The sequence below is a fragment of the Ambystoma mexicanum genome, chromosome 1p, assembly GCF_040938575.1.
Source record: "Ambystoma mexicanum isolate Mex_15411 chromosome 1p, UKY_AmexF1_1, whole genome shotgun sequence".
NCBI classification, from domain to species: domain Eukaryota; kingdom Metazoa; phylum Chordata; class Amphibia; order Caudata; family Ambystomatidae; genus Ambystoma; species Ambystoma mexicanum.
Window position 1 is genome coordinate 1,006,270,029 of NC_090921.1, and position 23,741 is coordinate 1,006,293,769.

Genomic DNA, 23,741 nt, shown 5'->3' on the forward strand with positions numbered 1-23,741 from the left:
CCGCCCTCATTTCTCCAGTGCTCACCTACATGTTGGAGAGCGGCATGAGTGTGGAGTAGGAGGTTGCTACCTTTCGTGGGTTAGTTGAATACTGCCCATTGTGTACAGATAACTGAAACATTTAAAAGGGGCAGACAATCTCACAGGGAACAGGAGGGAAATAAAATCCCCAGAGCTCCCTACACCCAAGTCTTGTTAATTTAAAATGCAATTGTTTACCCCATGTATATGCCTTACATGGATGTAAATGGTGCCTAATTACAATATTTAACATACTTCTTGGAGGGCAGTATTTTTGTTCTGTTAAACAGGGGATGGTGGATGTTCATTCTACAGCATTCACACTTCAGCTACACATCTTTATTAAAGGTTTTCCCCCATAAACCCATGTAGAGGAAAGCAGTGGTAACCTCTGCTGCTAAAACAAGCAAAAATAAATCCAAAGGATTCCAAGATGGCCGCCGTGGTGAGGAGCCGCATGTGAACTGCGCTCCGCCCGGACCGCCATGCAATATAGCACTGATTAAGCCGTTTTGAAGTGGCCAGACCCGCTGATCGCCCCTGCGACATCGGACCCTCCTGCGCCCCCGGGAGGAATCGGCACCCGACGAGAACAGAGGTGCCTTAAAACCAAAGCGGGAGAGACATCGCGACCTCCCCCTCCCCCACAGCAGAACTCGGAGGCGTGCGCTGGAGCAGCCGAAGGCCGCAGAGAATCTTACCCGGAGCGGAGGGACCCGCGGACTCTCCTCCCCTCCTCCGCCACGAAGGACAGGACCCCCCCGGATCGCCGCTGCTGGACGAAGCTGGCAGGTGGGGTGGGCGCGAATACACAGGAGTGGGGGACGGCGCCCTCGGAGGGCCCACATAGGCAGAAGGTGGGGAGCACAGGAGGGAGACTCCAGAAGCCGACACGCGGGGCGGACCGCTAGGATCCCAGAGCGGGGGCCGCCCTGCAAATACAAAGGCTCTGCAGGCCCACAAGGTGAGTCCGGATGGGAGGGACTCTGGTGCCGACCCCATGATGAGAGGAGGAGGGTGAACGGAGGGGGTGGAGGTGAACCCCCAGGAGAGACTCTGCATACCCACACGCTGCAGGGACACCCTGGGAAGGTGAGACCCTTATAAGGACTTCCATTACCAGACGGTAAAGAAGGCTGGCGGTGGGTGCAACACAACAACAAAAGCTCACCAAAAGCAGGTCGGATACCTGTGGGAGCCTCATTAAAGGGGCCAGAACCATCACTGGGAGAGGGGGGAATCTGACACTCGAGTGGAAGAGATAAAGAGGGGCTCCCTCCCCGCCCTCCTAACCTCCACAGAGAACGCAGACGCATCCTACTAAGGAGCAGATCAGGAGCACCAAATTCACCATATGCGCAAGACGGCGGCTCCAGCAAGACCAGACAAGACTGCCCCTGCTTCTTAGGGGATAGGAAAGATTTACAATCCAGTGGGACCAAAGGAAGGTGAAACAGGTAAACAAGTTCCCCAGGCCCGTGGGAAGAGCTGATAAGCCCAGAATAGCAGGGTACTATGTCAAGATCCAAGGGGAAAGGAAAAACCTCGCAACAAACACCACAACCCTCCAAGCAAGACGCAAACATTTTACAAATGTGGTCGACAGAAGGGATGACACAAAACAGAAATCACCCACAAGAGGACTCCCAGAAAGGGGGGGACCCACCCACCCACCAACATGGTTCCAGGACTTGCAAGACAAATGTATGTCCGCGGTGCAGGAACAATTTAGCACGATGAAGGATGACATGAAGCAGGCGGTGCAAGACCTGAAAATAGACATGGCCAAACTAGAGGAGAGAACGGACATAATGGAGAGATCAATCCAACAGGTGGAGGAAGAAACGAGACAACTCAGCGAAACTCAGGAACTCCTAGTAAGACTTACCCACAACTTGGAAATCCAGTGCGAAGATTTAGAAAATCGATCTCGTCGATCTAATATTCGCATCAAAAATATGGCGGAGACCGTTTTAGATAAGGACCTGAAGCTCGCAGTGATGGAAGTTTTCAGAGATGTCCTGGGTGCTCAAGATACGGACAAAATTGGAATAGACAGAGTCCACAGGGTAGGGCCAAAGAGGTTGGGAGCTCCCGGAGAAAGACCAAGGGACGTCCTGGCGGCTCTCTCATCATACCCACAGAAGGAACAGATATTGAGGAGGGCGAGAGAAATGGAACACATCAGAATGAATGGGCAGGAAATACAATTATATCAGGACCTCGCCCTGGTGACACTACAAAAGAGGAGAGCTATGGGCCCCCTTGTCAAGGCGTTGGTAGCGAAACAAATCCGCTACAAGTGGACTTTACCTTTTGGTTAGCTATTCACCTGGGAAGGGAAGCAAAGGCGAGCTACCACATGGGAAGAAGGCCTTAGCATGATGGGTCTGCAGGAAGAGCAGGCAGACTCGGAGGAAGCCACGTCAGGGGGAAGAAACTCAAGAAAACCGAGAGGCTGGGAAACGGTCAAGCAGAGACGAACGAACCCTGGAAGAGAGAATCGTAGGAAATAACGGACGTGAAAGAGATGACACTGAACACTGAGACCTAGAATAAGGGGAATAGCTAAATCTGGGCTCACGCAGGGGGTGAGCGAGGAGATATGATATGAATAGCCACTTTCAGTATGGGTTGGTGGTCCGGGAAGGACCCACGGGCTTGGAATTGTACTGGTGATGATGGAATTGTGGTGTTTAGAATTCCCGACAAATTGGACCCCTGAGGATAAGATGGGCAGGGAGCGATGGGCGCAACACCCTAGTGTCATTAGGAACCCTCGCCCAACTCGGGGGCAAAAAGTTTGCTTCTTTGTTTATTGTTAGAGGGGACAGTTAATGGGGATGGGATGGGGGAAATGGGGCGGGCATAAACCACTCTGGGCACGCAAGGGGACTAGAAAAACTGGCATGAACACATAGATAATGGGGAAACTACGCATTTTAAGCTATAATGTGAGAGGCATAAACCATCCAATGAAAAGGGGGAAGCTGGAGAAACAGCTAAAAAGGGAGAAGGCAGACGTTTTACTACTCCAGGAGACCCATGTCAGGACAAGGGATAAGCAGAAAACTCGCATCAGAGGGTATAAAATATGGGCGCAGGCAACAACAACAGAGAAAAAAATGGGGGTGCTAATTGCAATAAGGGAAGGGATAGGGGCTACTCTGGTAGATTCTCTCGTAGATAAAGAAGGGAGATATATTCTGGCTAATGTGGATATAAATGGTTTTCGCATTACCCTAGTATCGATATACGCTCCAAACCAGGGGCAAGATGGCTTCCTTAGAGAAGTACTGGGAAAACTAGAAGGATTTGCAAGGGGAGAGGTGATCTTGGGAGGTGATCTCATCATGGCATGGAATCCCTCAATAGATAGAAGTGCAGGCAATGCCCAAGGCCAGGGAGCACCATCAAAACGCCTCAGACAGCAGATGGACCACTTGGCCCTAAACGATGTGTGGAGGGAACTGAAGGGGGAACGAAAGGGGTACACATACTTTTCGCATGTTCACAATTCCATGTCAAGAATCAACTATTTCTGGGTCTCGACGGGCTTACTGGGAATGATACAATGGATAGAACTCGGAGCGATAGCACTTTCGGATCATGCCCCGCTGTGGCTAGACATAAACCTACCGGGGAAATCGAATGGCCTGTGGAGGTGGAGACTACCCCTAGACATAATCCAAGATCCGATAACAGGCGAATCAATAAAAGAAATGATCGAAGAATACTTTGCACAAAATGTCACAGGGGAGGTCTCCATGGCCACAATCTGGGATGCGTTTAAAGCAGTACTGAGAGGGAGGATCATAGCCCTGAAAAGTACGAAAGACAAGCAAAGATATATGTGGGAAAAGGAACTGGAAAAGTCCATCGCAGAGCTGCAAGAGGAAATCCTGACCCGCCCCACTAAGGCCAACAAGAAAGCACTGAAACACATACAGGCTCAATTGGAACAACTGCGCTCAAAAGGAGCAGAAAAGAACCTATTGTACCTGAGACAGAGATACTATATAAAAGCTAATAAAGCAGATAGACTATTGGCGAGACATCTCCGCACAAAGCAGAAAGAAATAACGATTAAAGCCATACGAAATTCCAAAGGGGAACTACAGACTAGAACGCAAGATATAGGAGGGGCGTTTAGAGAATACTATCAGAAATTATACTCCTCAGACTTCCCAGATGCAGAGGCACAAGACACATATTTGAAAGACTTACCCATCCAGCGAACCACAGAAGAGGATAGACAATCCCTGGAGAGTCCAATCAGGGAAGAGGAAGTAATAAAAGCAATAGCAGATCTCCCAGTCAATAAAGCACCAGGTCCAGACGGATTCTCGGCCCCTTTCTATAAAAAGTATGTGGAACAGATATCCCCAATTCTCACTAAGCTCCTAAACACATTCAAAGATAGCGCCAATGTGACCCCCACAATGAATGAGGCGAAGGTGCTAGTCTTCCATAAACCAGGGAAAGATCAGACACTCCCCGAGTCCTATAGGCCGATCTCCCTGATAAACATAGACGCAAAAATATACACAAAGATCCTAGCAGCAAGACTATCCCCCCTCCTCCCGAAGCTAATTAATCCAGATCAATAAGGCTTCATCCCGGGAAGACAAACTCATGATAATCTCAGGAGACTAATCCACCTAGTGGAAAAAACAGGCATAACACATACCCCAGCGTTATTACTTGCTGCAGATGCCGAGAAGGCTTTTGACCGGGTAGAATGGTCAATGCTATTCAGAGTTCTAACCCACATGGGATTTGGGGAACAATATATAGCTATGATAAGGGTGAACTACAACTCTCCATCCAGTAGGGTAGCTATCAATGGAGAGGTTACAGATAGGATTCTAATATGTAGGGGCAGGAAACAGGGCTGCCCACTATCCCCACTGTTGTATGCTCTATTCCTGGAACCATTCTTAATAAAAAATAAGGGAGACCGCACACATTAAAGGGATAGCAATGGCAGGAACACAGCATAAAAAAATAGCATATGCAGATGACATGCTGATAGCCATGGAAGATCCGCAGGCTACTTTACAGGCAGTGGTGAAGGAATTAGAAGCATTTGGGAGTATTTCAGGACTGAAAATTAACAGGAAAAAGTCGGAAATTCTGATCCTGGCAGGAGACGAGGAGAAGATAGTAAGGGCAGCTAACCTATTAGATCTAAAAGTGTGCGGGAAAAGCATAAAATACATGGGAATCAGAATAACACAAAAGATAGACCACATATATGGGGAAAATTACCCGCAACTCCTGGCAGATATACACAGGGATCTAGAAAGATGGAACCCCCTACATATATCATGGTGGGGCAGGATACAATCGGTCAAGATGACCACTCTCCCAAAGATATTATACTTCTTTCAGGCTCTCCCGGTGGGCGTCCCACACACCTTCTTCAAATCGCTCTCCAAGGCTACCTCCGCCTTTATATGGAAAGGAAAGACCCCGAGAATAGCTAGGGTCACCCTCACAGCACCAATCAGGGAAGGGGGGATGGCACTTCCCCATTTTAAGAAGTATTACCAAGCTGCGCAATTAAAGGTACTGAGGGAATGGATGGGGGAAAACCCACAACCGATATGGGCACAACAAGACAGGGCAGTAGCAAGGACCCCCTTAGTGGAATTACTTTGGAAGCAAAAACAACAGACACCCTAATCTAGGGATAAGCGAACCAATGAAAACCACATTAGAAGCATGGGACACTAAAATACGGAAAGGCAAAATGTCCACGGCGTTGGGCCCCTTTACACCTATTTGCCAAAATCCCCAATTCCCACCAGGCATGGAACAAGGGGCATATGAAAAATGGGAAGATGCGGGAATAACAAAGATAGGGGAAATGTTCGTTGACAATCAAATCAGGTCACTTGACTCATGCCTTTTAGCAACATCAAGCTCCAATCAAGATAAATACAAATATGAACAACTCAAACACTGGCTGAGAACACCGGAAATTACTAAAGCGGCTACAAGGAACCTTACCCTATTTGAAAACTATGTCATCTCCAACACTGGGTCAAAGAAATGGGTGTCGACGCTGTACTCATTCATAAACACACAAGACGAGGAAATCAAATGGTCATACATGATCAAGTGGGGCAAAACACAGGGGGAAGAACCGTCGAAAGCCCAATGGGAAGACTTATGGAAATTAATCCCCAAAATGACACGCTCCGCACAGACCAGAGAAATGTGGACCAAAATAGTGACTCAATGGCACTTCACCCCAGAGAGACTACACGCCATGTTTCCCAACACTCCAAACAAGTGCTGGAGAGGTTGTGAAGAAGTAGGAACGTGGAGGCATATATGGTGGGAGTGTATAGGGATAAAACCATTTTGGGAAAAAATTAAAGGAGAGATGGGAAAGATGTTTCCAGAAGTGAGGGAACTAGGAGAAGGAGTTTGGCTGTGCGGATTGAGAGACCAAACAGCAAAAAGAATCAATAAAACGCAGTGAAGAGGATTCATGGGGCTTCTCATAGCAGCATGGGCAACCATCGCCCAGAATTGGAAAAACAAGGACACCCCACCTACCTTCACATGGCTTCAAAAGGTGTGGGCCCAAATAACTATGGAAAAGATCACCCACACACTTCAAGGCACGAGGGACAAGTTCACAAAGGAATGGGAAGGGGTCCTGGACTACCTACAGTCGGATTTCATGGAACAGTGGTGTCCCCAGAACGTTAAAGTATCGGACATCTTCAATGCTTGAATAAGTCCCCGGAAAACTGGTCATTAAGGCCCGCTGGGGGGGGTGTGAAAGGGGGGGGGGGATAGTTGATTAATCTGTTAAAATTTTGTTATGTAAAACCAATGAACACATGTTTAAAAAAAAATAATAACATTTGGCGTGCAGAGTATGAAGAAAGATTACCCTGAAATGCCCCATGTTTCTTGTAAGCCAACTTTTTCATTAAAATTGCAAGAGTTCAGGCTCGATGTAGTAACCTGGTAGGCTGAGATAATCTCACGGAAACATAAAATTAGGCGCGTAACTCTCTTCCAGCTTTGATTTTAACTTCTAAAAGCAAATCCAATGGATTGTGTCCCTTTTCTTTTTTAATGAAACTGGGTATATATGTAGCAGGTCTGGACGCAGTGTTGGACAAAGCATTATTTTCAAGGTCATGGTAGTAGTGTGTGATGCAAAACCTGTGCCGGAAATCACAAATCCTGAATCAGAAGATTCTAGGCACCTTTAAACTTCATGTGAGAAATTCCATGCGCTCCATTAACCTTCAGGTTGATTTTAAGGATTGGTCTGTGTTAACATACATGTTCAAGATTTATAAATAGCTGTGTACATGTACTTAATTAAATATTATGATTCTATTATATTTATTTGATAGAAAAAAAGTATTTATTATTCAAGTCCGAAAGTTTTTTCCCCACCTCCGTTTTTCCTACAGTCGGCATTTACAAAATTACGGCATTTACACATTAATAACGATGAGATTATTTTAGAAGTTTGGTTATTGTCCCTGGTTGGCTCATGTTAGATTAAGTTAACTAGTCCCTATTATAACCTTAAGAAAGTTCAAAGAGCATTCCCACCTGGGGAAGGGCCATTAGCCAATCAGGTGGCTGGAACAGCAGGCGAGACTATCCATGTCCAAGCCACCCGGTATTTAATTAGTCATCACAAACATGTTATGAAGCATTCATCCTGAAGTTAAGTTGTTCCATCAACTATAAAGCATAGTTACTAGTTTGAATGATTCTGTGAATGTAAATGGGATCATTATGATCAATATATCTGATCAAAAACGCATTATCTTGTGATCTTTATCAAATGTAACTTTGTATGTGTGTTATACTTATATATATAGTTTATATTTTAAATAAATAAATAAATAAATAAATAAATAAATAAATCCAAAGATTAACGTATCATTCCCAAATCAGGCCCAAGCCTAGGCTTTGCCTATGCAGCGCTGAAAGGGTTTTCAACAGCTTTAATTGCTGACTTGCAAATGGTATCCACATTATGCTTAGTACCAAGGTACTTGCATGGGTAACAAAAGGATTACAAGCAGGTGACTGTGACACATGCTCTTTTTATTGTGTGCAAGTCCAAATGTTTTACAGCCATACATGGTAGATGTCATAATTCCCAAGTTGCGTCATGTCAGGTGTGATACAATAAAACAATACTGGCTTTCAGTTTCAATTTTTGGTACGCATTTCACTGCATATTGTCATGGATGGCTTGAATTATTCCACCAATTATGGAAAAGCAGTTCAAGGGTTTTTATTTATTTTTCAACTTTTGCAATGCAGGGTAAGCAGCCTAAGGGAGATTCCTATCCCGTCCCTTCACCACCCATGGGTGCCCTCCACCCTATTCCAGGTCTCCTATCTATGTGATCACTGCGCCACCCATAATGTCGACTTTCAAATTTCTGACTCCCATTATGGCAGGGCGCAGTGATCACATAGATTTTTTTCTTTTTTTTTTAAACAATTTTTATTATGTCTTACAACACAATCAACAAAAACAAACCCAACAGTGCATATCATAGCTATCAAGCATCAAACACATTACCATAAAGTGGCCACTGTTCTCCCTTTACCCTCCCCCTTAACTCAAGCTTACTCTCTCTCGCTCTCCGCCCTAGTTTCTTCTAGAGGTTCACCCTCCTGTGTATCCCCGGAGGAGTCCTGTTCACTTGGACAAGCCTGGGTGGACCCATACAGTGTGGCTACTAGGTGTCTCCAGGCCATCAGGGTTTCTGTTTCCTCCTCTTCTCCCCTGTTGCCCGCCTCATACCATACCGCCGTTTCCGCGCAGTGATGACATAGATCACTGTGCCCTGCATCCCCCTATCTGCCTCCCCCTACCCACTTACCTTTTCGGTGGCACACTTCTGTGTGTGCTACCATCTCTCCTACATCCCTGCAGCATCGGTTCTCTCCCACTAATGTGGGTCTGAAGTGGCATTGCAGGGTCTTTTTTTGTAAACTTGTTTTTCTTTATTGTTCCCCACTACCACCTAATGGAAGCGGGGGACCCCCGCAACCACTGACCCCCACTACTCTGACCAATGGGGGTGGGGGACACCCTTGGATCCTCCGCTCCCATTAGTCGGTGTAGTGGAGGTTTGGCATTTTAGTATGGCGCCAAGGCGCAGTAATGCCCTGGTCGCAGTGTTAGGTGTGACATTTTGGTACGTTTCCTCCTATTCCCCAAGCCTGGATTGCAGCTAATGATTGATAACCCCTACTGTCTAACCTAGCCTATCCCTAAGGGTTTGGCCTAAAGGCCACAGCCTTATCTACTTTTCTCATTCCAGGACTATCTAATGGTTCTCTAATCTCCTAACGCCCCACGATGTGAGTAATGATCTTCAAGAGAATACCTGTCCCCTCACAATCTCTTGCTCTCACTCCTGTACCTGCTCTTGTCGTCCTAATGTCTCTCCTCTGCTCGCCTCCCATTCTCTCGCGCTTCCTAACATCTGGTCTTTCTAGTTTTCCCTCTCTCTCTCTCTCTCTCTCTCTTTTGTCACTGCCTTCTCTCCTACTTCCCTTCTGTCTCTCTTTCTCTGTCCTCTTCTTTCTCTATATTCTCAGCCTTACTACTAGCCTTCCCTATTTCCTTCCTCCTCTGTCCCTCTGGTCTTCTCCCACTTCTCTCTTGCTACACTCACCCTCCTTCAACTATTCTCTCCCTTCACCAACCTACCACTCTGTATCTATCCACTCTCTCTTTTACTCACACTTCCTCTCTCCCTTTCACTCCCACTCCCACTCTCATTCTCTACCAATCTCACCTTCTACCAGCTATTCACTCTTGCCCTCACTCTTGCCCATCTCCCCACACCCTCTCTCTACTTCCCCTTACTCCAAAAGACACTCTCCCACCACAGCTTCAACTGTTCACATCGGTACCACTCCCTCTCCCAACCAATACCTCACCTGAAGGCGTATCCAATAGCTCCACAGATACCATACCGCTACACTCCACCATCTGCCTTCCTCATGATCTCTTGGTCCACCACCACATCTCCTGACCTCACCTGGACACCTTTAACTCTGTCTTCTAACTGCATGCTTTTTATACCCCTGATCACCCATTTATGTGATTTCTCCCGCTGGCCATTGGTTCCCTGTTTCACCTGATCCCTTGGGCCTATTTAGTTCTAAGTTTTTTCCCAGGGCCATCACGGTACATAGGTTAAAAAACCCTGTTAGGCCCAACCCCCTTTTCATTTGCTGATGTTAATGCAGCCTCAGCAGTCCGGTCAGGTTGGCATTTGCCGGTCGTCTAGCTTTCCTTATGTGTTAGGGTGGTAACATTTTGTGCTGCTAAGTTAGATGTTTCTGTGAATGGGAGCATCTTCGTCAGCATCTCTTTTCCTCTGTCTGGTTGGTTTGGTTACTGCTGTGTTGGATTCCCGATCACCCAGTCCTGGAAATCGAAAAAGAAAACAAGGGCCGGAAAGGAGGCTGGTAGGTTTGATTTGATTGACAGTGGTACCCATATGAGCAAACATGGCACACTCAGGGGGATCAGGGGCTAGGATCCGCCCAACTCCCTCACACCGCCTCTGGGGTAGAATGGACTCTAGTATACTCCCTGGTAGGCTACTTCCCCAGGTTGGGAGGTGTCCTTGCCCTTCCCTAACAGAATCAAGCCAGTGACCCTGTCACAATACATAATATGTTAATATGCTCAGGAATGCAAAATAGCATGCAAAACAAACACCATGACAATTTGAGAGCTCTGCTTCAACATATTTTTAAGAAAGGGGAGTGTGCATGAAGCACTGATGTTGGTTGCGAAATTGGATTGTGGTTTTCTTCATTGCTACCTTTAGCAGGCTTTACAGTTTCATATTCAGCAGTTACTTTGCATCCATTTTATTGTTTCACAGCAAAAGAGAAAACGTGCATATACTGAAATGCTGGCAGGTCTGACTTTCTTTCATGTTTACACAGTGAATAAAACGAAATCCATTTAGGTGAATAATATTGCCATGTATTATTTAAACTGTTGTAAAGTTCACAAATGAGTCCATCTCACTGGGTACAAAATACTGGGCTTTGTATTTTCTGTAGTTTTACTCAAGTCTTTTTCATGCAGTTAAAGTGGTTCAAGTCTGAAAATGCAATTAGTGGAGAAAGTAAAGCCTACCACTGGGCCATGGTGTCCCAGGTGTTGTCATCTGGTAACCTTAAAAGTTGTGAAGCTACTGGTACTCACTGTTATGTATTGAATTCACCCAATTGTCTGTTGCACATCTTCCAAGAGTTAATGTTTTAGTGGTTTGCAACGCAATGGGTACACCTAGTGCCAAAGCCCAAACAAACCCCACTAAGAAATGTAATCTTCCAGGAGAAAAAGGCAAATTAAAAACTAAAGCCCCTTTAAGGAACTAATCTAAGCAGTTTCAAAGTAAGATCTGTTTGATGTACCTGAACACCATGTTTTGCATTCTTTTAGCATTATGAACAAGAATGGTATCAGGAGAACAAGAGAGACTGACGAAGGTGGACAGACAAATAAGAACTTAAATCGGTATATTCATTTTATTAAGATTTATCTAAAAAGACTATTGGTGCCTAAGACTATTGGTGCCTAACAATATCAATCTTCTTTACAAAAAAGCTTCCCATTTATTTAATAGTTTCGACTTCGACAAGTTGTGTGTGTCTTCATCAGGATTGGATGAACAGTAGCAACATTCTAAAAATAAACAAACATACAATTAAGACATAGTTAAAATACTGCTGTCAACCTTCTATCAGTAACTCTCTCTCATGAATTGGATCAAGCATAGAACACTAGAACAAAAATTATCTCTAAGTCCAAGTGGGTATTCCCTTACCCATGATCCCATCAAAACTGGTCAGTACAATACAGCCAGTTTAAGTAAAGCCGACTAAATCAGCTATTTTCATATCCCCATATGCAGTCGCCCCAATTTCGTTCAGGGCTCCAGGGTTCAAAAAGGGAAACTAAGCTACTCCCGTATTCATACTTAGAGACACATATCCCTTTAAATGCTGAGTATGCTGAGTATACCCCTGCCGTCCCAACTGTGAACTGCTTCAGAGTACAAATACAAGTGAGAAAACATACCTGCGAACCCCATTAGGTTCGCCTAGTGACTTGTATCCCAGTGGCTTTTAGTATAAGTCTAGTAAGTTTGGTTTTTCACGAAAAACGAAACCTGTGACAAAAACACAGGAAACAATAAATCAAATTTATTAGTGTCACACAAATTTGAGAATACCCACGTTAATCTCTTAGTTGGCAGCTCACGTTCTATACCTAAACTGATCCGTTCACAGCACAGGTCAGAAACACTTCTTGCGCCAACAGAATGGAAGCAAGATGGCTCTTCTCAAAGTTTTCAAGGAAACCGCCTAAGAAACAAATTGAATCCTCTTAGAACTAACGAAATGCACATAAGGCATGTATACTATTGCGGGCCAAAACGCCCTCTCTTTAATACAAAAAGCCTTTACCTTTGTTATAGTGACGCTGTCCAAAATGGAATAGCACTTATCTCCCTTCTATCCCGCAGCATAGTTTAAACGCTCACGGTCACAAAATGGATAATGACACACCTCTTCGCTGACGGGCGTGTACGCTGATGGATGAATCTGTAAATTAATAAGTAGACGGATCCCGTCAACAGCAGACCCAATAAACCGAGTGGTAAACAAACGCCTACTTCAAACCTGCTTACCTTATTTGCCGCAGTAGTAATTCGCCGTTTAGTACCGTGTACCTCTGAGGAGCGGAAGGACGGAACAATATTCGTCATGGTCCCTCTTTTATTTCAAAAATAAGGACATAAATACAAACGAAGGACCAAAAAACGACATACTGTCCTACAAGACATGGTCACAAAAAAAGGACTAAAAACGCGATAGTGTCTTACATAACATAGACACATTTGATAGTGGGGAGAAGTGGAAAGAGGACCTCAGTTCCATTCTTCTCGTTGATTCAGGCCCCTCTCTAGACTATTGGTCTGGTATATCCACCATTGTTCTTTTTGCGCTAAGCGTGCAGCCGTGTTGGCCGCATCAGTGCCAGACACTTTCTCGACTGCCCACCATTTCAAATCTTCTGGCCTATGTTTCTGTTCCAAAAAATGCATCGTTAGTGGAGCATTCTGCTGGCCCGTTCTGATCTTAGATTTATGCTCACTTATGCGTAATTTGACAGCTCTGGATGTCTTCCCGATGTAAACCTTTTTACAAGGGCATATAATAACATATATTACATTGGTGCTGAGGCAGGTGGTGTGGTGCCTCAGATCCCAGATTCTGTCATAAATCTCAATCGAGGCAATGGCCGAAGTGGTGGCACAACTCGAACAGTTGCCACAGGGGTAGTGTCCCTTAATGGGCAGCATACCCCAAGGGCTGGTGATGGTGGGTTGACTATCTTGCGCCATATTTCTGTCGGCTTTGGAAACCCAGTTCTTAATGTTTCTGCCTCTTTTCAATGCATAAATGGGTTTGGCCATTTTCGGCATGTTGAGCTGAAGTAGATGCCAATGATTGGATATTATCTTCTTGATTTGATTGTGTTGAGTGCTGAGCGTAAGAGCACATACAAGTTGGTCTCCCCCCATCTTCCTTTCTTTTATGTCCCTTTGTAAAAGCACCTCTCTATGCTGGTACCTTGCACGTTTTTTTGACTGTGTAAGTAATCTTTTGGGGTATCCTCTCTCTATCAGTCTTTCCTCGATGACGGAAGCTTGCTTATTAAAATCTTCTGTTTTAGTGCAATTTCTCCTCGCCCTCAGAAACTGACCATAAGGTATATTTGACTTCAAAGACTGAGCATGAAAACTTTCGTAATGTAGTATAGTGTTTCTATCGGAATCTTTTCTATAAAGGTCTACTGCAAGTACATTTTTATCCACTTTAATAAGGAGGTCTAAAAATGCGATCTCCTTATTACTCGTTTGCATAGTAAACTTCAGATTCGGATTTAGATTATTCATCCAAAGGAAGAACGCACTAAAGTCCCCTTTGGTGCTGTCCCAGATGATAAGTATGTCATCAATGTACCTTTTATACAGTTTGAGAGCTGGTCTAAACGGATTAGCATCTATCAAAATGTTGGATTCCTCGAAATCCCACATATAGAGGGTGGCATAGTTGGGTGCAAAGGATGCTCCCATAGCCGTCCCCTTAATCTGCATGTAGTACCCATTCTTGAATCTAAAGAAGTTTCTCGTAAGGGCAATTTCCAATAGTTCAATTAGGAACTCGCTAGGGACAGAGATGATATCGGTCCTAGTTTGTAAAAACCTATTCATAATCCCCAATGAGTCCCCCTGGGGAATGTTAGAGTATAATGACTCAACGTCTAGAGTGATAAGCATGTCGTGGTCGCTGTCAAAAGGAAAAGCCTCCACAATTCTAATGACATCAGTAGAGTCAGATAGATAAGTGGGAGTTTTTTTCGCCAGAGGTTTCAAAAAGTGGTCCAGATATTGTCCCACAGGCTCAAGAATAGACCCACTTAGGGAAACAATAGGTCTCCCAGGTGGTGAAATCATGCTCTTATGAATTTTGGGCAGCATATAAATCAAGGGAGTCCTGGTGTTCTTAGGGACCAGGAAATTAAATTCCTTCTGAGTGATGATTTCCTTTTCTAAACCATCCTTGGCCAAACCTTCTATTTCTTTCAATATACTCTGCGAGGGGTCTCCCTGCAGTTTGACATAGACCTCTCGATTGTTCAATTGTCTCATGACCTCACAGTCATATTTGACAGCGTCCCATACTACAACTCCACCTCCTTTGTCAGCTTTCTTGATAACAATTGATCTGTCCGATTGTAAATTTTTTAGACATACCCAATCCTCTTTGGTGAAATTAAAGCATTTGGTATCTCGTCTCTTTTTCTCTCTGTTATCATAGAGAGCATTAAAGTCTCGAAGTACTGCTTTTTCAAATGTGGCTGTTTCTTTAGAAATCATGCTAAGGGAAGGAGTAAAAGTAGAAGGGGGTTTAAAAGGCGTATTGGCCCTCTTTTCAATAGATTCAGGAGGGGAATCATCAAAGAAATCTTTGAGCCTAATTTTGCGAAAGAAACTCCTCAACTCTGTTTCAATATCCATTTTACTAGGGTCCTTCATTGGAATGAAGGAAAATCCTTTTTCTAATATGGATATTTCTTTGGTAGTCAAAGTTTTGTCAGACAGGTTATACACAGCTGAAGGGGAATTTACCTTCTGTATGCTCGCCTTCTTGTTTCGAACATATTTCCTAAAGGCGGTGGGTCTGTTTGAGGTGGAGGAAAAGGGAGTTCTTGCGATGGATACGGTTGCAAGGGCCCTGGGGGGACAAATCCTTGTGGATAGAAATAAGGGGGGTATTGAAAAAACATGTTTTGTCTCCCTCTTCTACCTCCTCTTTGGAACCCTCTGTTTCTTTGCCTTTGTAGATTTCCTCTCCTCCCTCTTTGGTAACCATCACCTTCATCGGAAGAAGTGTCTGAAAAAGTGACCTTTTTTCGGATCGGTGTTCCTAAGATATTATCTGGATCTCGCCAATTCGATGGGCCTTGGTAATCCGCATGTAAATACGGATATGCCTTCTCCTTAGAGAAATTTTTCACATCCTTGATCAATTTCTCCATTTTCTTAGAGGTGGTTATTTTAATGAAATCTATCACTTCATTCTTTTAGCACTTTGAATCTTTTGCCACACAAGAGCAAGCTGTAGACACTTGTAAAACAAGGACCTCAAAAGGCGCATTTCTCAGCATTTTTTTTTTCTTGAAATGACAGTAGTAAAACTCAGGGCTCACATCAATCACTTCGCAATCTAGTACAATAATTGTGTTCAATTGTGTCTTAACTAGTTAAAAGTATAAAATAGCCTATAACATTTCAAAATGTGGCCTCATCTGCAGGGCATTCCCCTATAAAAGAAATGCATCTTCTTTATTTGTGAGACCCTCTGTCCTTGCCTCACATGTATAAGCTTCAGGCTAGCCCAAGCGATAAATCCTGGATACATCATTGGTGGTTAGGCTTTAAAGACTGTAACTGTATTGTATTCACAATCCGCTTTAGGCCAGAAGAACCACTCTCCAACTGTATTCAAGGCCGTCGTGGGATATATTCTGCCTAAGAAAAAGAAAACTGCATTTGGGCCTAAAAAGTGCTGAATCTGGAAAAACATACGGTGAGCTGACAGATAAAAAGGCAGTGTTTCGCTTGCATTTGAAACATTTCAAATCGGCTTACCCCTGGGAGCTGACGCAGTGCACGACAAGAACATTTAGCGAGTGGCACTACGGAGAGGCCTGGGCGAGGTGAGGACAGAGTCTCAAGCTTCACGCTTCAAGCGAGTGTGCGGGATGGCATAGAAACAGGGTTTTGGTGCCATTTTTCCCCGTACTCGCCGTGATTGTGGCTCTGTGCTGCTGGTTGGACCAACTGCCACACGGGCTTGGTAGCTGGTAATAACTTAGGGCACAGTGTCCGTATCTATATTCCCCCACCATTTCTATTCTGCCCAAAACTCTACTTGTGGATCGCACCTATGTTCTAGAATCTCACGCGGGAGGTCTGTTATGATCTCAGTGGATGGCGGCTAGTTGTGCCTCCAGACCAGTGCTGAGCATTTGGGTAACCACGTCTGCAAGAGATGGCTGGTTTTGGGAGGGGCATAAGTAATACTTCTTAGGGGGACAGACTAGGTGAGGTTCTGGCTGTGTCTGTAGAAGAAGGTGACTCCATGAGAATAAACCATACATTCCTTCCAATACTGATTTGGAACTAGCGAAAAAGGGCCAATCTACGCATGGAGCTCAGAACCTCAGACAGGACGGACCCAGTCCTATGCATCGTGATAACCCTGATCATCGGGCAATATCGCGATTATGTCTCGTTTCGCCCTTACAGTTCGATAAGGATAGAGAGGGGAAAGAAGAAGACACTCTGGTGGCTGGTATGTAAAAACCAGTGATGACTTGCTGGAGGGGCATATTGTGGATCCTGACAACATTGAACCAACGTGGCAGTTATTTAAGAATAGGTTAATTGCTGACTTTCAGAAATGTAGAAACTTCCACGACTTTGGCATTTGGCTCGACCTTTTGGATAAACCCGCACGATGTGTGATGCCTGTCAAGATAGATGGATCTAGTCAAACTATTGTGTGCTCAGATTTGAGGAAGGAGGAGAAAAGCTCCCAAACCTTACAGATGGACTGTGATAAAGTGGTCTGTACATCTAACTCCGAACCCCAGTTAGTGGGTGTCATTAAGCATCGGAATGGGACAGAAGACAGAAAATGTCAGACCGAGATGAATATATTAGATGTGGCTGGTTTAGAGCACTTGGCAAAAGAGGGGCAGAAGAACATTCACCCTCTACCGTTCCACTAGAAGGATATACTCAATCACATCCGGCCGGGTCTCATGATGTGGCTGAGGTCTCAAGTTGCACCATAATGTTGGGAACACAGACTAGGAATAGCAAAGCTAAACTAGACATCTAAATTGACCCTGAAAATAACCAAACCCCAGCTGCCTTTTATCCAGGATAAATCTCTGAAAGACTTTGTTTTCGATCAGAGAAATGTTATTATCTGAGATGTTGAAAAACCAGTATGGTTTGAATCAAAAGAATCGCTGTGGCCTGGTTGAGAGTGAGGACTAGCCCTGGAATTAGAAGAACTACCAACTTTAGGTTCATTCGAAGAATTAAAATTGACAAATGGTGTTGATCAGAAAATAGAGACTGTATACTAGTTAGATGCGGTAGAAGCAATCTTTCCTTGTATCTATCACACAGGAACAATCTGATAAATGTGCCATCTGAGTTGAAGTTGATTGTGAGCTCTTCTGTTTAGGGCCTTTTCTTTTTCTCTTCTCATGGTCGGTTGGCCTCTGCCAATTCTATCTATCTTATTTGCATGTATTGATTGTATTTTCTCTAGTTAATTCCTGCCCTGCAATGTTGATTTCATGATTCATTGTTTTAATGTTCTTTGGTTGTTTGTTTTTGTTAATTGATTTTGTGTTCGCGCCCCTACGCCTCTGGGCCTTTTGGTGCGCTTTATAAATGTAATAACTAAATAAATAAATCACAATGCTGTCTTTAAAGAAGGAGAAATACAGTACTAAGTGGGACTTGTGTGAAAATGTCAAAGCTTAACAACTGAGGCTTACTCTACATGGAAAGCATGGCATTTGCAAACATGGAAACTGTGATTATGGAAATGTGTGCATTTTGCAGCTTGAAATTAATACATGGAGTCAAAGTTTCCCTTGCCAGAGAAATGTGACCACATCATGATGGGAAAATGAACAGTGGTGGAAAGACACAATTATATAAAAAAAATAAACAGATGTCTCCATGTGCACAAGTTAATGTAACCTTAACAAACATAAATATCTGTTTCTAGAGACATGACTTTAAGTTTCTATTTTCTGAGATGGGCCCAGTGTCTATTCAGAACACTCAGGAAGTGACCAAGAAGGAATGTATGAGGGACTGCTATCTAAGATAAGCAACAGCTTACCCATTAGCATTGGGAGAAGAAAGGCTGATGAATTTACACCAGGCAAATGTCAACAATGGAGTTGATGCCATGTTCAGAGGGGAAACGAAACCTTGAGCAAAAAATGAAACTCAGTGTGCTGTTTGATGGTCTGAATCATATGTATGTAGTTATGTTGTTATAGATTTACATGGAAAAGCATATTTTGTCAATTTTCTTGAAATCCGTACGCGACAGAAAAATAAGTAAACTATAATTCTAAAGCTTATCCCAAGGCTGTTCTGTTGCCACTCCATCCATGAAAATGTGGCCTTGGGAACTCAAGCTACAATCTAGAATATGTTTGTAGCTCCCCAGAGAATGTCCAAAGCCAGACGTCAGAGAGGTGGTAGCATATCAGCATAGAAAAGTTCAGATTGATAACTGTTATATTTTTGAGTAAATTGCGAAAAATTGCCATTTGGATGTGCAACTTCGTGCCGAAAAGGCACATAGTTTGTCAAATGTGGCATGATGAGATGAACCCAGAAATATATATATATTGTTAGGTTTAGGTATAACATAAAATGTTTTGCATGGAGGACTTTTCCAGTGCAGAAATTGACATGAGTACAATAAGTGTGCTTTGTAATGCTCCATTTTAACCCATTATGCAAAAAATGTTCTCAGGGGAGGGAGAAGAATCGCCCTGTTCCCTGGGACCCATTTTTGTTAGTTTGGGTTACCTCGTTACGCTTGGTCGCAATCACATACTTGCGGCAAATATTTACACCCTCCAAATAAATAACTCACCAGCCAACACTGGTGGCTGGTATATTTGTGGACCATGTACCTCCATCCTTCTTCCTATGTTATGTTAAACATTTAAGCTTTGATTAATAAACATATTTACTTCTTTCATGTGCAGTAGTGCATGCCCCTGCAGTGGCATAATCATCATGGACATTGCGCACATGTGGTGGTCCGGACTGGCCCAGGGTGTGGCATACCCCAGGGGGGTCTGTGACTAGGGGGTTGTCCTACCTTCTATGAATTAATGTAATGCAACAATAGTTTAAGTCCAAACTGGTTTTTCAAACCCTTTTGGGTGCCCATACAACTGAGGCAGCCATTACTGGAAACACCATACTTGCTGATAATGAACACATATCTCTTACTCATATGTAAAGGTTTTCAGCTTTTTTAAATCATAAATTAATGTTCTTTTATCTTTTAGCGAAAGTATTAAAGTATTTACAATAACATGATCCACTAGTGATGTCAACAGACAGCTTGATATTCAGTGGAACATGCCAAATGGTTCGGTACATCAAAACATGAAGACGAAAATACAGTTAGATGAGACCTTGGTTGTAGGTCTCAAGTGCCCGGCTGAAGTTTGACCTCATATTTGGTACCCTGGGGGGGACAGCGTGGCTTGCAGGAGAGCCACCACATTTTCTGCTATGCCATTGGACACCACTGGGTCTGACAAAGGGGTAGTATGCAGTGCACGCCTTGAGGTCTGCCAGTAAGGCCCCTGGGTGAGAAGCAACTCGTAGGTGTTTTCAATTTAAAATAACTGTGTGGTGCCATGGATGTATATGTGCAGCAAAGATATTACATTAAATGGTGGTGTTTTTTGTAAGTCGTCTGGCACCCAGTATTAAGCTTAGATAATCCAAAATATGGGGGTCTTGGGTATATTGGAAGAACCTTTCCCAGCAAAGATAACGTTATCACAGGCACTCCCCTGTGTGCAAGCAGACCAGTTTAATAGGTTTCTTCTATCGTACTGGTAGCTGACTCATGGATACATTTATAACCAGGGAATTTTGTTGATACTAAATTCTGGTCAATGAGCTAATTTTCGATCCTCAATCGTGCTGCATTTTTCTCCTGAGTAAACAACAGTGCAGGGCCTCCCCAAGTCAGTGCTTTTTCGGCTTGTTTAACACAGCAACTCCACAGATAATGTGTACTTCTGTCTCCATAGATCTATAGTTGTTTCATACACTAGCTGTAGCCTTCATTAGAGATTTTGGTTACCCTGTTACAAATACTGCATTATGTATGTTTTACATATAGACATAACGTCGAATCTCGAAAATTACACTCCCCAAATGTGTGATCATGGACAAATCCTGCCTCCCTCTGTGCCTCGGTTCTTATATTTGGCTGAAATGAGAGCGCCTGGAAACACGAGTGCTAGACGCATCTGCAAAATCAGAAGGTCGTTTGCCACCACTTCCCGTGATGTCACATCGGGGGGAAGGGTGTCAAGGGTTGTGTGATGTCACTTCCGCTACCCGAGGCATTTTGATGAAATGACGTCCCTGGAAAAGTGTCCGTTCTGAAAAGTTTGTTGTGCAATAAGAGCTAGATTTGCTAAGGCGCAGCGCCAGTCAAAATATATGTTACAAGTGATGCAGTCAAACAATACTGTAATGCCTTGCTAAGCGTGCATGGAGATAACCACATAGATCGCTGCATGTTTGAAATTGTTTTTGCAAAGTAAAGTGTTGCAATTTATTTAAATTTAAATTAAACTTTATATAAAGAGAAGCATTACTGGCAAGTTCGGATCTTGTCAAGATTCAAGGTGCTACATGTTATTAAAAGGGAACACCAGGCAAAATGTTTAAACTGTGCATGTTGTGGGGATAAGGAGTTTGTGATCTGAGTTATTCTGAACCAATTAGTGTTCACCATTTGTAGAAAAATGGACTGTCAGGAAATAAATACCTTTGGGCCACAGAGTGAGGTGGGGTGATCTGTAATGGTGTACACATATTAATGTTATTCTGTAATAAATATAAATATTCTTTCTGTAGACTGGCCTGGTTCTTGGCTTAACAATGCAAAAGGGTGAGGGATTCACTAGTTCTAGATGGATTACAGAAAGGGCTAGATAGAATATTAAGGTCTATTTGTGTGGTGCCGTTGATTAGCGGTGGGAGGGGGTACTCCCCACATTACCAGTTATCCCATAAGGATATCTCACACCGTTTTACACCTATTTGAAACTGCAGGCAAAACGTTACTTGAGTGGGTTGAGAGATAGAGAAGGTTTTTTTGAGGAGAGCGATGGCAAAATGTTTATCTATCTTCGGCACCAACAATCCTTCACTGCTGTTGGCCAAGTTTGTCAGGACGTGGGGCACTCTGGCTTTACAACATATATACTGTACAGCACTGGAGAGCTGTCATGGTCGGGTTTGACTTTCCCCGGCTGGGCCCGAGGTAGCCGGACCAACTTAACAAGACACTGGGTTTCACCTTGCACTGCACAGAGAATAAACCTCACCTGTATGTCATCCTGCACCCCTAGGAGGGTGAAGACTGTCAAAGACTCATTCCTTAGCCTGATGATGTGTCCTTGAATGATGACATCATGTAGCGGGCAGCCATGGAGCAAGAGAGACGATGTCACATCGAGACCTGTGAGAAGGCAGCTGGAGCCTACCTCAATGGGACCCTTCAAGAAAAGAAAGGACATGAATCAGACCACTTTCCACACTTTGGAAGATAGCAACACCCACCCGGCATTTGACATTTGCCAATTCTTCATTCTCAGCCTGCAAATCTCCCAGCATAGAGTTATCATGCTGCGAACGCCATAGAGGGAGAAATCCACCTTACATTTACAGGGACTAACAAACTTGAACACTGAGGATTACTGCCAATAAGGCATTCATTTGCACAGTCAAACTATCAAGAAAAGACCTAAGTAGAGTCACACAACCACAAACAGAAATAAGTCAGAACAATGACTATAACCCTCCTGAGGAACCGCTGATACTTATAAGTGAAGTGGGGAAACACGTGTCGAGGGAGAATTTTTATATTTTTTGGTATATGAACATAGGAAAATACTCAAAAGTAATGTTCATATTTTAAGTCTTATTTTTTGAGGTTTATTTCAACCAAGTCAATATAAGAGCCTGCAAAGGGAACTTCATATACTACATTGGAAACCAAGCCTATCCGAAAACTAAGAGCCTTAAGTGTGCATCAGAAGATTCAAACAACCTAATGAATTGATACAACAAACAAAAGTGGCACAACTTATCTGATCTCAATTGTTTCATTGCAAAAATCTCCCAGCATAGCCTGGTCTGCTCCTGGCAACTGACCCACTGCCTCCTTCCCATCCTAATGAAATGCAGATCTCTGCTCAATGACAGCTGGTTCTCTTTGTTTCCCAAATCTAGCAGAAAACACAATACTTGATATAAAACCTAACAGGCTTTAAATGTGAATTGACGCTCTCGCAGTAGCCATCAGATTTTTTTACACGGGCCATCACTGACTAGTGGAGTCTCCAACCTTTAGAGAAGGAGGCGGTGGTCGAGGTGAGGCTGATACAGAAGTAATAGGCCTAATAATTGTGCTCACCCAAAACTTAAGTATGTACCATTTTTAATTGTAACAATAAGAACATTAAATTGTTCTGTTATTCACAACTTAACAAAGGTTCCTTCTAGACAAGGTAGAAAATGATTTTTTTTTAAAATATAATCACACATTACCAAATGCCAAATTAACAATTGCCGACATGGGTTTGGAACAAAGTCCTTATCAGGCAGAATTTTGCCAGAAACTATTGCTCAATTTACAGCAAGTTGTTCTCTCAAAACAAGGTATTTCCTTGTGAACACAAGGCCTTAAATGCTGACCTCTTTACACCTAGCTATATCAATAGTATAACCCTTACTGTTCACGGGTTGTTTCTAGGTTGTATTAACGATTTCTTAATCGTTAGCGTGGATCAACATTCTTTTTCTTTTTTCCTTCTTTATTTGTATCAGTAAGTGAACATGCGGTCTGCTGAACGTGGCAGGAGGGCCTGACAAGGACTTCTATTATAATTTTATGGCAAAGAATTCCATCAGGGCACCATGAAAGACAGGGCATGATACCCTAGAATCGTAGGGGTGACAACAAGGATACTAAGAGGCAACAGTTTGACTGATACCAATAAAGAGGGATAAAAGAAAAAGAAATGTGATCCACGCTAACAATTAACAATTAAGAAATCGTTAATACAACCTGGAAATCATCAACACCAGCGCGTGTCCCCGGTCTGACCATTCCTTTGTGGAGTGCTGTATCTACTTGCCAAATATACCACTAAAATTCCACTCTCTGCTAAAAGAGTTAACAGTAGGAAACTTAAAAGGGATCAACCTGGGGGAACTAGATCTATG

General features: G+C 43.5%; 1 protein-coding gene and 1 long non-coding RNA gene across 6 annotated transcripts in view; both read right to left on the bottom strand.

Annotated features, from left to right (window-relative positions):
- FCSK (fucose kinase) overlaps nt 1-23,741 on the bottom strand; it is a 1,510,689-nt gene that overhangs the window by 641,079 nt on the left and 845,869 nt on the right. For all 5 annotated transcript variants that reach the window (XM_069654984.1, XM_069654992.1, XM_069654977.1 and 2 more), the window contains one exon: nt 21,839-22,009. In XM_069654984.1, coding sequence (XP_069511085.1) covers nt 21,839-22,009 — 171 coding nt within the window. The remainder of the gene's footprint in view (nt 1-21,838; nt 22,010-23,741) is intronic.
- LOC138583073 (uncharacterized) lies at nt 8,098-12,666 on the bottom strand. The gene is made up of 3 exons (XR_011305147.1): nt 12,535-12,666; nt 12,146-12,432; nt 8,098-11,749 (listed from the first exon to the last, which is right to left on the bottom strand). It is a non-coding gene; the product is annotated as an uncharacterized lncRNA (long non-coding RNA).